Genomic DNA, 14,604 nt, shown 5'->3' on the forward strand with positions numbered 1-14,604 from the left:
TTGGAAGAAGGTGGGTGTCATAAACAAAAAAATAAATATTCCAAGAATGTATTAGGAAATTAGGAATGAATTAGGAAAGTTTGTGGATTCAGGGTGGGTTGTCTACAAGTTTATAGTTTGTGGCTTAGAAGACTTTGTGCTGCTGTTATCAAAAACCCAGAAACATAACTTCAAGGCTAAGTTAACTCATTCCATGCAATATCTGACAGATTTTTCTTTCTCTCCATCAACAATTGCCTATCAAAGAATGACTCACTTTGAAATTTCTAAGTACTGTCTCTTACATGTTACATTGCTAAGTTTTGCTCCTAGTGATCACTGCATGTATAGTAATCACATGATCACGCTTAATATTCTGATGGTTTTATTAACAAGTATATAATACATATATTGCATACTGTATATAGTATATGAGGACTGTACAGTACAAATTTATGTTCACAGTTTGACATGACAAAATGTCATTACTGAATTCCCATTGGACTACAGAGTAGAAACAGAGAAGGTACATTAAACATTCACATCTTTAGTAAGAAAGATTACCAAAATGTTTCAGTATTTGCAAGTATACTAATGCATGCTAAAAACCTTTACCCATTCAGTCTTATTAGCTTATAAAATATATTACACTTTATTAAAAATTTCTGCATAGTTTATACAAGTATTAAAGTATTGTAAATGTAATAATCCTGCTATATTTGCAGGTATGGTTTAAGAGATGCTAAGCAGATTATTTTGACCCTCTAACACTAAGTACATAACAGCAAAAAAAAAAAAAAAAAGTGCTAGTATTTGTAAAACATAGTATTGTTGTAGCCCTCGTTTAATGCATGTAAAATGGCTTTGTAAATGTATTAAGTGAATTTGCGATCATTTAGAACTTGTTAACCTCGACCAAGAAGAGAATAAAGACAACTCTGAGCAACTTCATGTATAACAGCAATTCCTTCAAGATGACTGTGTATTTTCTAACCAAATTATTTTAAAACCTTACATCTTTGAGATTGTCTTTAAAACAATCTAATCAGGAATGACGTGCAGATATATAGTATCAGCAATAAAGTCTTTCAAATTCCACATTAGTGCAACACTGATAGTGCAGATGGGTGTTTAATAAAATATACATTTACATCTATAGTTCCCCTATAAATCTGTTCCAAGGCTCTTGAAACTTCCATGTATTTAGCATTTCCTTAGTTGAACATAGCTATGCTGCTAACATGTTCTCCATACCAGATGATTTAGAATGTTAATGCCCATTTATGATGTAGATTCACATTTTAGAACTCTAAAATATGATGGATCCAGCCTTAATTTTTCTGACTTCCCCAAGATGACACTTGGACAATAAAAAGAAACTCTATAACAAAATTTATACAATACTAACTTCATGTTTACAAATCATTCTCATCAATGTAAAATATTGCAATTAAAACCACCATTGATAGTAATATGGCACATCATTAAAACCACATGTTCAAGGGCATCTTATCTTGTATTTGAGGTCTTCCACAATTAACACCTAAAAATGTCTAAGAGACTAAATTTCTCAACTATCATAGTAAAATACAAATATATATAAAAAAGGAAAATTTGGTTAAGAGCCAATTGGTAACTAAAGTATACAGACCAGAATGGGAACAGAGAATGGCCTCTCTGGGTTGCTTTTCTTTCAGAGTTAAAATGTATCTTTGTTAATGAACTGTTAACATAACCTAAATAAGCTGAAGAGTAATGTAAGTCTTTGCAGGGTCTTGCTTGCTCTTTTGAACAAAATTTAAATATGCATAACACATCAAATTTCATGAGAACCTACAAAGCTTTCTATCAACTGGACTCACAAAGCTAATTATGCAAAGATGATCAATTCTACCCTTTCTTGCCTTTTTTCCTACCTTCTATATGGGTTGGAACACATACACAGGTCATCTCCATCTCCTTGCATTCCAACTCGATTCTTCAGTGTGTCATAAAAGAATCACTTCTAGAAATAAACACTTTGGCATGAATGTGACTGAGCATTTACAGTATGGACAATACATACTTTATCCCTCAATTCATGTCATAGTTGCAAAAACACAAACAGAAAAAAAAGCCCAATTAGGAGGTTTTAATATTCTAAACAAATTTTGCAGTGCTTACAAAAAAAAAAAAAAAAAAAAAAATCAAAACCAAGTGCCAAGAAGATAACAAATCACTTTGCATTTCTCAACTACATTTCCTTTCAGCTGGTTCAGAGGGCTGAGTGGGATCTCTTAGGTGCACAGTCCCTACAACTAACTTATTAACATAGCGCCATCAAAGTAAGCTCCCCACATGATACGCAGGCCTCCAGAATCACTCATTCGCTGATGTTTTAAAAACAATTGAACAATGTGCTCCTCCCAGTAAGGTTGTGCTGGATCCTGAGCTGTGGCTGGGATGAATCGTCAGGATTCCATTCTTCTCTCTTCTCTTCCATCCTTTATCGAGGGATGAAGGCGCATTTGGTGATATGCACCCACATTTGACCACCGTCGCCCACTGTCTTCAAATTTAGGACCAATGACATTTCTATGCATGAATTATTTTTATTGGCATTTAGACTATGGTGCTCAAAAGCCAGCTTTTGAAAAAAACAAACAAACAAAAAAACTTCCCCCAAATAATGGCGCTATTTATCTTTAACATAAACACGAGTCATTTTCAGCTTCTTCTGATGGGATAATTGAGAGTGATAAATTTCCAGCTCTTTAGCAGTAGCTGTTGGGGAGATTGAGCTATAAATATATGAATCCCTGAACTGTGGTTTTCGTATTTTTCAGAAATCTTTCCCCCAAATGAAGGTATGTGTGCTTCACAACTAGTTGTATTTACAAATAGTGTCACTCAGGTCTTAAATTGAATGCATCTACTAAAGCATTAGCAGATACTTATTTATGGTATGTATCACAGACACAATTGACAGCCAACTTGGCACCTTACAGTTCACTCGGAAGAGTTTCTGTATAAAAGCTGTATGATTAATTTGATACGGGAATACAATTACCACTCAATGTGTCCCCGTTTGGAAAAAAAAAAAAAAGCTGTTAAGTAGGTTGGGAAAAAAAGGACCATCCAGATTCTTACCCAAAAGATTTCTTTCTTTCTTTTTTTTTTTAAACCATTACTGGGCAAATATTTTTGTGGTGTCCCTACAATCAACGCTTGATGACTCACATTAAGGACATTGGAGGAATGGTGACAGGTGCATGGATAACTGTCAGTTTTCGGCTTTGCTGTATGGTTCTGAACAGTCGGAACACAAGAGCCTGGAGCTCTGGGAATGCACTGCATAGCTAACCAAACAAACTGAAACTTCACCAAAGAGCCCTAGCCCAGGAGGAAGGGCCGGCTTCCTCCTCGGCCCCTGCCGCTTCTCCCCTGCGCAGTGCCCCTTTGTTCTGACTCCGTGCTAGGCAGAGAGAGCATCCAGCCCTTAAGTGACACACCTCACCTGCCTGAATCAGCAGCTCTGGCTCAGCTCCAGTGGTGGCTGAGAACTTCTTGTCAGCTGCAGCCACAAAGGAGTGTAAAGGACTTAATTTAGATGATGTGGGAAATCCAAGTTGACAAGCAGGATCTGTGAAGGGCAATGGAAGAGTGGACGGTCCTACCTGAAATCTTGCTGCACCTCTAACTAGGCTGTGAAAGGGTGTCCACCCTTTTTGCTGGCGAGCACAAAATACGATCACTGGGCACAGAGGTATGAACGTCCCTGGCAAGGACTAGCAGGCTGGATACTGTATTTCTAATACATTTACTTTGACATTCTTTTGAGAAATACATGGAGAAACTGACAATTGGTTATTTGAAGTTTACATGTTCCCTTGTTCTCATTACATTAAACGTATCTGTAAGAAGGGTTTGCTTAGCATCCCCGGAAAAAAAAAAAAAAAAAAGTGTTCACATTCTTTAGGTCTGACCCGTGGTAAGGAGAGGAGGATTAGAGAACGTCTACTACTGACCATATGGAAGTTTGAATGATATAAATTCAGAGATTCAGACCAGCTGAATCAAAATTAAAATGTACATGTAAAAAATGAGTTAGATAATGGGTGGGAGGACAGAGAGAGAGCCGGGAAGAGTGGGGAGCCAGGCTGAGGTGGGGGACGGAGGCATTCAAACTAGCATGTGGCGTTTCCTATGCAGGGCGAGGTGGTCAGAACGGGAGAAGCTGCGGTCACAGTCTGGACACTGGAAAGGTTTGATTCCAGTATGTTTTCGGAAATGTCTTGTTAGTTCATCGGACCGAGCAAACTTCCATGTGCATCCTTCCCATGTACATTTGTAGGGTTTTTCTCCTGCAAAAAGGAAAAATGGCAGAGCTTATTTTTTTTCCCTGAGGGCAAAAGGCAATTCATTAGTAAAAAAAAAAAATAAAAAAAGAAAGAAAGAAAGAAAAGAAAACATTGGTGAAATTAAGATCTTTGAGCTAAAACACTGGGCAAATATTATTTTCAAGGTAGGTCCATCCATTTGTTTCCCAAAAAACACAGCACCACAGAAACCACAGCAAGATAAATGAGAAAAGGATGGCTTAATTCTCTTAATATTTAACTGGCACTTTGCCAATGAGAAAAAAAATTTTTTTAAGAGTTCTTAAAGCATAAAGCCACTGAAATCCATTCGGAGGAGCTAGCAAATAATTTTGGTTTTGCCCTCAATAGTAGGGATGAATAACTTAAGAAACAACTCGTGATCTGTGTTTATCTCCAAGTCTTAAAGTTACTGGGGTGCTCAGTTTTATGCATTGCTTTCCACTTAATGAAAAGTCCAAATTGAAAGTCTGTGGGATTTTCTTATTATTTTAATAGTTTCCTAAAAATGAGAAGTGTGCCAGACACTGGCAAGGATTTCAGCATCTTTTGTTTAGTCAACAGCAATTACGCTTCAGTATAATGCTCTAATTCAGACATACTAAAAATACAGCAATTTCTCCCCACTCTGGCAGAAGCCAGGTCTCTCCAACCCCCTCCTGTGGGATGATGACAGGCAGGAACAGGAGCTCCTTGGGGGAAATCATAGGGAGAGCCAGGATGAAGACCCTTACAAATAAAAAGGCCATCACAGTGGCAATCTGAAATGTTTGCATTAGTAATCATGGGCAAATGGGCATCACAAATCAACTCCCGTCTACTATCCCTTGTTTTCTAGAAATTTTAAGGATTGACATTCCTTGGTATTTCAAGGAGATATTCAGACTTGTATTATCTGCTTTGCTTCACAGAACATTAAGTGCTGAGGTTATTTTCCCTATACCTCAATTGTTATTCAAATATTTAGTATCTGGGGCAGTTGGGTGGCTCAGTGATTGAGTGTTTGCCTTTGGCTCAGGTCGTGATCCTGGGGTCCTGGGATCGAGTCCCACATCAGGCTCCTAATGGGGAGCCTGCTTCTCCCTTTGCCTGTTTCTGCCTCTCATGAATAAATAAATAAAATCTTTAAAACGAACAAACAAATATTTACTGTCTTTTAAATCTTAGGCTGAAAGTTGGTAACATCCACCTCTCAGGTTCTATTAATGCCCTTGGTGGTGCTTTTACTAGTTACCTTGGCATCACCAACTGGATATTCCTCTAAACACAAGGTGATCACCCTAGTTCCCTCTGTAATAACAGGGACAGCCCAAGAATTCAGTTGTCCACAAGCTGGTGTCCCCTCTCCCAGGGAGTCACTGAAAAACTTCACTTCCATACCCCCATTTCCCTTCCCTTTTCTCTTCCAAATCCCAGATTTTCCTTTTTGTCAACATCCCTCATTCAAATGAATCATAAAAGCTCAAAAGCAAACAAACAAACTACATTCTGAGTTAAGGAAAAGGTGCACCCAGGACAACTGCTGTTGTACTAGGATTTCACATCGAAGGGGTTTGAGGTCAGGTCAGCTGGGACTTACTGTCAACTGTAACCACCAGTACTGACTGGGATTAATCAGGCCATGGAAAACATTTTTACACTTTTACACCGATTCCTTGAGATATTTTGCACATGAATGTTCAAGAGCAAATGGAACAGTATTCCTCACTGCTGTCATCATTTTTGTAAGATATGGCTGCGTGTTCTGTATTCAGTCCTGGGCAGAATAAATAATACCCTGGGACAAATAGGGCAGGCAATGGCATAGAGGTTCCCTCAGTTTTAGAAGACATGAATCCCCCAAAGACCTTTACTTTTCTGTATTTGTTCTGCATACTGAACTGTGGGGTTTTTTTTGTTTCGTTTTGCCATTGTGAATTTGATGATGTACAACACTTATTAAATGATGGTCCCTACAAAGGCCACATCCTTGATGAAACAGGCCTATGGCTAGGAGCCCTTCCCCTCTGTTCCAGCAGCCTTTCCAACCTTTTCTCTCTCCCTGAAACACAGAATATAGAGAACTCCACGGGACTGGGAGGGACCCTGTCACAGAGATAACCTGGAATCGAACGGAAGTATAAAAATAAATCTTGAACCAAAAGTTCGTTTTTCAGGACCAGCAGAGAGCTGTATAGCCCAACTCGGCTGGCTTGCACGACATCTGGACCATTTCATTAGAATCACCTTGCAAAGCTGGGATATCTATTTCTAACATCCCATTTTGCTATTTGTGAAGAAGAAAGCTGGAGGGAGTGTAGTATGTCTGATACCTGTGTGTGTTCTTCTGTGCGCTTTCAGGTGAGAGCTTTTAGTGTACACCTTGTTGCATCCGTCATAGTCACATCTGTGTATCCTTCGTTTCCGCTGGGTGTCCGGGGACTCCACAGGCAAAGGTCTCTTCCCTGGTTGTACTATGACTGATGGATGATTCCTATGAGAAAACCGACGTTAAATATAAGGTATCAGGTCAAAGTCTCTTCCTCTCCTTCAGTCTACCAAAGGCATTAACAACACTAGGCAAAAACAAACGAACAAAAAAACAAACAAAAAAAACCCAACAGAATAAACAAAAAGAAAATTAGCGGATCAACCCAAGAAGCACTGCTATATTCATTCAACAAACATTGAGTGAGCACCTACCATGAGCCAGGCACTGTGCTTGGCACCAGGACACAAAGATGAATAAAAACAGGGTTCCTGCCCTCGAGGAGCTCACACTCTAGGGGGAGACAGACATGTAGATAAGTAATGACAGCAAGAAGGGTTAGGTGCTATGCTAGAGGGAGATGCAGGTGCTAGGAGAGTCTCTTGCCCTCAGTAAAAATTTGCCTGTTCAGAAAATCTCATGGTACTTTATAAAGCCATGCTGAACCCTGTTACCCTGTCTTGTCACTGGCTGCCCTGAGTGTCACTTATTGCTCTTTAGGGAAAAAGGTAAAAGGCCAAATTCCTAAATCTCTGGCAACCCCCACTAAGTTATCTACATTTTAGCCTTTACATAATGGGCAATTAATTAGCTTCTCTTCAAGATCACCAATTCACATTGGAGTTTCAAATTTTGGCTCTTCTAAAATCAAGAAAGAAAAAGAAAGAATGGCGCTGCTGAGTTCACGACCTCAAATACCTGTTGCTGGTATTCCTGCATGAGGGCGAATTTTGGTTGGTGCCGTGCTAGCTGTCAGGCAAGGAGGAGTCCCCTCAGCCCCGACAGTGGCTCTCAGGGGCCCCTGGGTCTCCCAGCTTTCCTGGCTGCTCGCCCAGACCCATGCCTGCACTGGCACACCTTTCCAGGGTGGGTTTGCAATCATGTCAAACACTATTGCTCTGAACTTTCTTTTTCAGAAAGGGATCTGGTGGAAAGAGGAGGCAGATGGGGAAGGGCTGGGGAAAGTCTGCAAGCCTTCCTCGGGCTTCCTCTGCTGATTAATGTCTGTAATTAAAAAATTCTAATCTGTTAATTTGCTTTCCTAACGACTAATTACTTGATACATCACAAGCTTATGGAACTGGCCTCTGACAGTAATGAAAACTTCTTTGTCTTTTAAATTGGAATCTAAAGTTCTTAAAAACGTTCCAAATAACGTATGAATTTTCTGTACAAGCATGGATGAAGAGAAAGGGAATCTGATGAAGGCAAATACTCAAGCTTGGGAAATTAAAAAAAAAAAAAGGATAATAAAATTTCACCATAAAAATCAAAAGGGAGCCCCTGAAATGAAACTTGTTTGGATCTGGGTAAAAATCTCAACATATGTCCCTTATCGGTAACTCTTCCAGGTAGGCTAAGAAGTAACTAGGAAAAGAATAAAAGGTGCATTGACTTTAAGTGACTCTACTTATTTCTCACTTCTATTATTAGCAAAGAAAACTGGCAGTTGAGTCTCACTTTACCTTCCTACCTTGATGTTTAGTGGGGGTGATATAGAAGAATAAAATAGCCAAGATGGAAAAGTGAACATGGGTGGGTGTGTGTGTGGGAGGGACAAGGACTTCAATTCTATATATATGTACAAACAGAGAGAAAATAGAAAAGTGACAGATCTATGGACACGTACAATTTTTAGACAGCTGAATCATTAATTTAAAATCCTTCAATAGAAAGAAAAGAGTTATCAGTTTATTTTTAACTTTCCACCTTAATGCCATGGATTGAAAGGTTTCATCATCATTAAGAGAACTTCAAGAAATAAAATGCTGGGGGAGAAACTGAATGGTTAAATACATCTCCTCTGCCTCTGGGATACCGGGGGAGTATCCCAGGTGATTTTAGAAGTCTCTCCCAATTATTAGATTTTATGGGTTGGGAATCTGTCTAATAGTCTCTGTGCAGCAGTTACGATCGCTTTTCCCAGCTCGTTTTGCATATAAATGTATGTTAAAAGGCTGTGTGCTCCAGGGTCAAATCCCAGCTCTGTCACTGATAGTCCTTGTGACCCTGGGCAAAGGATTTACCCTTCTGTGCCTCCGTTTCTCCTATAAAATAGGGATGATGGGAATAATATGATCTCAGGAGGTTGTGAGTAATGTACACAAAGCAGGATAACATCTGTTCCAGATGTAAACCCACTAAACGGTAGCTGTTAATATTTTGAGGTTCAGAAACCCATTTGCAAACTTTGCCCCTTCAGCTGCTTAATCTCATCAGTTTTTTTTTTGGGGGGGAGGGGGGTTGTCCCAACACTAGAAAAGGAAATCTCTGCTCAAGCCAATGTCTACCTTGACAGGTAGCATCACTGAGAGCGCATGGCAGCCCCATCTCTAAGAAAGCCAGATGCTGGCAGAAGGTGGAGAGCGGGATCTTGAGATCTCGTCCTTTTTGGACTCTCCACTGCTCACTTTCAAAAAGGCTATTTGGGACCATTACAGCCAAGAAGTTAGAACAGCTCTTAAATATCAGATACCTGGTAATTGTTTTGAGTTAAGCCGGACCCTCTTAAGTTTGTTAAAATTCACACACACAATTAAATGAGGAGATCGGATCCTCAAGCTTTTTGTTCTAAAGACATTGCACATGTGTAAATATTAAAAAAAGGAATCTGATAGACAGTTGAGTGCCTTTAAAAATAATTCTGAAGCTGTAACTCTTACATTCCAGCAAATGGATTTCAAAGCTGTATTTTAAAGTCCGCCTTCGGAAAGGAAGGCCTTCCGGAAGGCAAATATTGGAGCTGCCTCATCGCAATGGTACTAGGAGCTTGGTTTCCATCGATTCTTTCCTGGCTAGCTGGTTTCCTATGTGGGCTGTGACTGGGCACACGCCAAGACATTACTTAATCACATCTGTGAGAGAATTACTTAAAGAGTACATGTCCCAGTTGTGGCTAATCTGTTGAATTTTTTGAGGAGCAAAATGCATTCTTAGGTCAGCATTAAAATAAGCATATTACTCATTAATCATTAAAAGCCATTGAGCTTGAGATCATCAAAAGAACTTAAAGTAAGCAAAAACCATTTTCTTTTCAGCAGTATTTAGAGCACAGAACATTGCTTTCAAATATTCCTCTTTTATAATGGTTTACATTGTAATTCGTAACCACCTCGACTTTGGAATAACCCTTTTCCGGTCAATGGATCATCCCTCTCTCTGTGGGCACTTGGCTTTATTTAGTTGTAAGGCATATTCATCACCTGTGCAGGAATAATGACAAGTGCAAGTCATGTTGCCAGTTATCTTGCCAGAGACACCTGGCATCATTAAAAAAAAAAAAAAAAAAAAAAAGAGGTAACTTAGCCTACAAGGTGTGTCTATTTTGGCCAGTTCTTCTGTGTCTCCTTTCACCTGAGAGTGGGAGCGGGACGCACTGGTTAGACAAGGATGTGGCAAGAAGAGCCCTCACTGGGTGGCAAGAGATCAAGCCCGGACCCCCTCTGCTCTTATAGTGTGATTATAGGCGAGTTATCTAATGTCTTGGCTCATCAGTCTCCATTTGCTCTGACTCCCACGTGCTTGTTGCGGGGGAATGAAATAATTCCTTTGAAAACATGTGGGAAAGTTTCATTGGTGGGGGGAGAGTGCGTTATGCAATTGTGAAAGGTAATAATGTACAAGTTCATCAGACACACTCTCTCCCTGCTGATGTGGCTGGTCGTAGGATTCAGTCTCTTCTTCATTTATCAGTGAGGAGGGGACAACCGCCTCCCCCGCAAAATAACTTACTATGATTTGGTGCAATGAGCCATTAACATGACCTACTAAGAAGGTACCTACTTGGGTTGAATGTGGGTAGAATTAGAATGTACTCTAAGTTCCAGAAAACAGCTGTTTGAAAGCCAGAGGATTCACACTCTGTTGCACAATTAATTGGGTAAGGGAGAGGGGAAAAAGTGGAGTAGAAACGTGGGCAACACTGTTTCAAGTTGGGAAGAAAGTGCTATGGGAGAATGATGATGGAAGGGACCTGGAGGGAACGAAAACTACCACCTCTGTACTAGGAAGCTGGCCATTACGTCCAACCTTGAAAGTGCCCCAACCCAAGACAATTACAAGAAAAATAATTACAACTGATAAGGAAAATAAAGAGGAAACGGAGGCACCAAGATTAAGTGACTCGGCCAAGGTCATCCATATAGTGGAGAGCAGAGCTGGGATCCAAGATGTCCATCCAAAGGTCACCTTCTTGGTTCCTACAAACACAGCCTCCAGTGTAATCACTGGTAGAAGGCAAGGCTACCTATTGTAGTGAATCCCATCAGTGATGCTATTTAGCTTGTGTATGACACCATCACATTATAGACCTAAAACAGACCACTGTTCAGTGCATGGATGTAGGCCAACACAGAAGCTTTCCTCCTGCATGGCAGTTCTAAGGCAGACTGAATATTTTAAGGGCAGATGTGATTAAAAAGACCAGAGAATAACGGGTCATTCTAACACTGAACTTCTCTGAACTACACGGACAACTTTCTGTGGCCACCACTATTTACAGGTCTTTATTGGAATGACTTCTTTGGGCTGTGGTTGGCCTGAAAATTCTGATTCAAGACACTCCCCATCACAGAAACAGACTACTGGAAGGACGAGGTGTGTCTTAATAACTAAAGTTTTCACGATCCAACCTTAAGTAGAATATCTACAATCCCAAATTCAATCCATATTGGAATTAAGATTATGGGAAAACTATGTATAGTCTGGAAGGATTTTTTTTTTTTTTTTTTGGGATAGTCTGGAAGGATTTAAAAAAAAAAAAGAATCCCAAAACACCAGGATAAATCATGAGTGATCCAGATGCTGCAAACTTGGCGTCAAGGTCATAAAGCAGTCCACATAGCAGAACACATTGCCTCTGGAGTGATTTCCCCATTTTTCCCAGTGGCTGCCCCTACTGCAAGGTATTCCTGGCAATCACACCACAACACCACGAGCTGGAAGCCTGTGCTTCCAATCCAGGTCCCAAGATGCACGCTACTACGCAAATGTCGGGTAGACCTGAACATACTTACTCTTGCAACAGTGCTTGCGGGGGGGACACTGAGTTCATTAAAGGGGGTGACATTTCTTCAGGATAATAATCTGTCCTCTGTGGTTCAATCCCAGGTTCTATTTTAATTTTTTTCTGTAATATAGGCTTCTCATATGATTCAATTACAGGTACTAAAAAAACAAAAATAGAAAAGTCACTCCATGTACAATTTACCAATTTCAGCTTTTAAAAGTCTATTGCACAGCTTCTATCTCTAACACCGGATTATTTGTTTGCCTTTGCCAAAATTACAGCAGAAACAAATCTGGGTTTGGGGTGGGGTCGGGGTGGAGGGGGACGACTCTCATTTGGCCCCCACCACTATTCTGCTAGCAAGCAGCATGCATAGGAAGCTGGACTTTGAGCACCTCAGTCCTCAAACGGTTTTACTTTAGGATTTTGGGTTAACCTCTTTTTAACCCTTTCGTCTCCTGCCTACGGCGAGCCAGTGAAGGAGGCGGCTTTTAGTAACCATTACTTATCACCACCATCAGAGGCGTGTATTAGATGCCATTTTAACAGAGCCACATCCGCATTCAATGAAGTAACATAGAAAGTCGGGATTTTTACCGGCCCGAAGTTGCCGACTATGCAGTGAAAGTAATGATTTTATGGCATTCAACAGCTGGACTCCTGGGAGCTCTTCCAGGATCAACACTTAAACGATGCCTGGGGCAGGGGTCCCTGGAGGGCCAGAGGCGGGGCAGGTGGTGGAGACAGGTGGCGGGGACAGGTGGCCGGGCAGGTGGCGGGGACAGGTGGCGGGGACAGGTGGCGGGGGCAGGTGGCGGGGGCAGGTGGCGGGGTACCTTGCATGCTGCTGTTGGAGTTCTCCATCTCCTCCGACAGGGAGACCATGAGCGGCTGCTGGAGGTGGCTGGTGTACATGAAGGGGACCGGCTGCACCACGACGGGCTGGATGACGGGCAGTATCCCGGGGCTGCGGATGCCGTGCCGGGACAGGGCCGCGGCCATCACCGGGGGCATGGACAGCGGCACCCCGAAGGGCTGCACGCCCGCGGGGGGCGGCGAGTACTTCTTCACGGGCGGGCTGGAGGAGGGCAAGCTCAGGCCGGGCGAGGCCCTCCGGTGCGACGGCTGGAACTTCAGCGACGACGGCGAGCTTCCTGCCGAGGGCGGCGAGCTGCGCTTGTTCACCGTCAGGTCCACCGGCTCCAACTGCATCCCGTGCGACAGGCCCTCGGGCGTCTGGAAGAACTTATCCGGTAGCGGCGTCGAGTAGATGACTCCGTACTTGTTGGGCTTCATCGGCTCCATGTAATTAGACGGGTAGGACTACCGGGAAGGAAGGACAGAAACGTCTCAAGCCACCGGCACAGGTGCGCTGCAGCGCCAGCTACCCAAGCCGTCGCTACGGGGCGCTCCCGAGGGCGCGCACCCCGCGAGCGCTGTACCTGGATGTATGCTGAGCCCCCCAAAACGCTAGGACGCGCACCCACTGGCGCTGTATGTGGAGATGTATGCTGACCCCCCACAAAAAACGCTATGAGGACAGGCACCCCGCGAGCGCTGTACCTGGAGATGTATGCTGACCCCCCACAAAAAACGCTGAGGACAGGCACCCCGCGAGCGCTGTACCTGGATGTATGCTGAGCCCCCCAAAAACGCTGAGGACGAGCACCCCGCAAGCGCTGTACGTGGGGATGCATACTGACTCCCCAAAAAACGCTAGGGCGCGCACCCCACGAGCGCTGTACCTGGAGATGTATGCTGACCCCCCCCAAAAAAGCTAGGACGCGCACCCCGCGAGCGCTCTAAGTGATGTATGCTGAGCCCCCCAAAACGCTAGGATGTGCACCCCGCGAGCGCTGTACCGGAAGATGTATGTGCCCCCCCAAACGCTAGGAGGACGCACACCCCGCGAGCGCTGTACGTGGGGATGCATGCTGACTCCCCAAAAAACGCTAGGACGCGCACCCACTGGCGCTGTATGTGGAGATGTATGCTGACCCCCCACAAAAAACGCTATGAGGACAGGCACCCCGCGAGCGCTGTACCTGGAGATGTATGCTGGCCCCCAAAAAAACTCTAGGACACGCACCCCGCGAGCGCTCTAAGTGATGTATGCTGAGCCCCCCAAAACGCTAGGATGCACAACCACTGGCGCTGTACGTGGAGATGCATGCTGACCCCCCCCCAAAAAAAAACCGCTATGAGGACGCGCACCCCGCGAGCGCTGTACGTGAAAATGCTGGCCCCCATAAACACTATGAGGGTGTAATGAATGTCAGGGTTAACGGGGTAACGATGTTACATGAGACATCTCAGGGTTTTTTTGTCCTTTTTTTTTATTATTCCTGAGAGACACAGAGAGAGGCAGAGACATGGGCAGAACGAGAAGCAGCAGGTTCCCTGTGGGGACCCTGATGCGGGACTCGATCCCGGGATTCTGGGATCACGCCCAGAGCTGAAAGCAGATGCTTGCTCAACCACTGAGCCACCCCAGGCACCTCGAAATCTCAGATTTAATTCTATGATGATTCCCATCCAAAATGTTAAGGTTGAGGTTGATACCTGGCAAAAATTTTAAAACAGGTGATACACAGAAGATTTTTCATGGGCCTTGATCCCTAGGAGTCAGTGGGGCTTCTCAGTGGGCAGGAAATGTGGCTTTCCCCCTAGCGGTGCGAAGTGTGCTGTTCTCACCATACACTTGTGCCTAACACAGAGAAACGGAGCTGCAGTACATTTGGAGGGGCTTCCGCTGCTGACCAATCGATGCGTAGGGTGACCTGAGCAATGGT

General features: G+C 43.1%; 1 protein-coding gene across 4 annotated transcripts in view; it reads right to left on the reverse strand.

The window, feature by feature from the left end:
• Positions 1 to 347: 347 nt before the first annotated feature.
• KLF3 (KLF transcription factor 3) overlaps positions 348 to 14,604 on the reverse strand; it is a 36,840-nt gene continuing 22,583 nt past the window's right edge. For 2 of the 4 annotated variants that reach the window (XM_077879576.1, XM_077879571.1), the window contains 5 exons: positions 14,375 to 14,519; positions 12,649 to 13,135; positions 11,820 to 11,970; positions 6,650 to 6,810; positions 348 to 4,322 (listed from right to left, as the gene is read on the reverse strand). In XM_077879576.1, the coding sequence (XP_077735702.1) occupies positions 4,141 to 4,322; positions 6,650 to 6,810; positions 11,820 to 11,970; positions 12,649 to 13,117 (963 nt within the window). In that variant the 5' untranslated portion in view covers positions 13,118 to 13,135; positions 14,375 to 14,519 and the 3' untranslated portion in view covers positions 348 to 4,140. The remainder of the gene's footprint in view (positions 4,323 to 6,649; positions 6,811 to 11,819; positions 11,971 to 12,648; positions 13,136 to 14,374; positions 14,520 to 14,604) is intronic. The other 2 variants (XM_077879567.1, XM_077879583.1) reach the window with 1 other exon arrangement.

This window comes from Canis aureus, chromosome 2 (assembly GCF_053574225.1).
Source record: "Canis aureus isolate CA01 chromosome 2, VMU_Caureus_v.1.0, whole genome shotgun sequence".
NCBI lineage: Eukaryota > Metazoa > Chordata > Mammalia > Carnivora > Canidae > Canis > Canis aureus.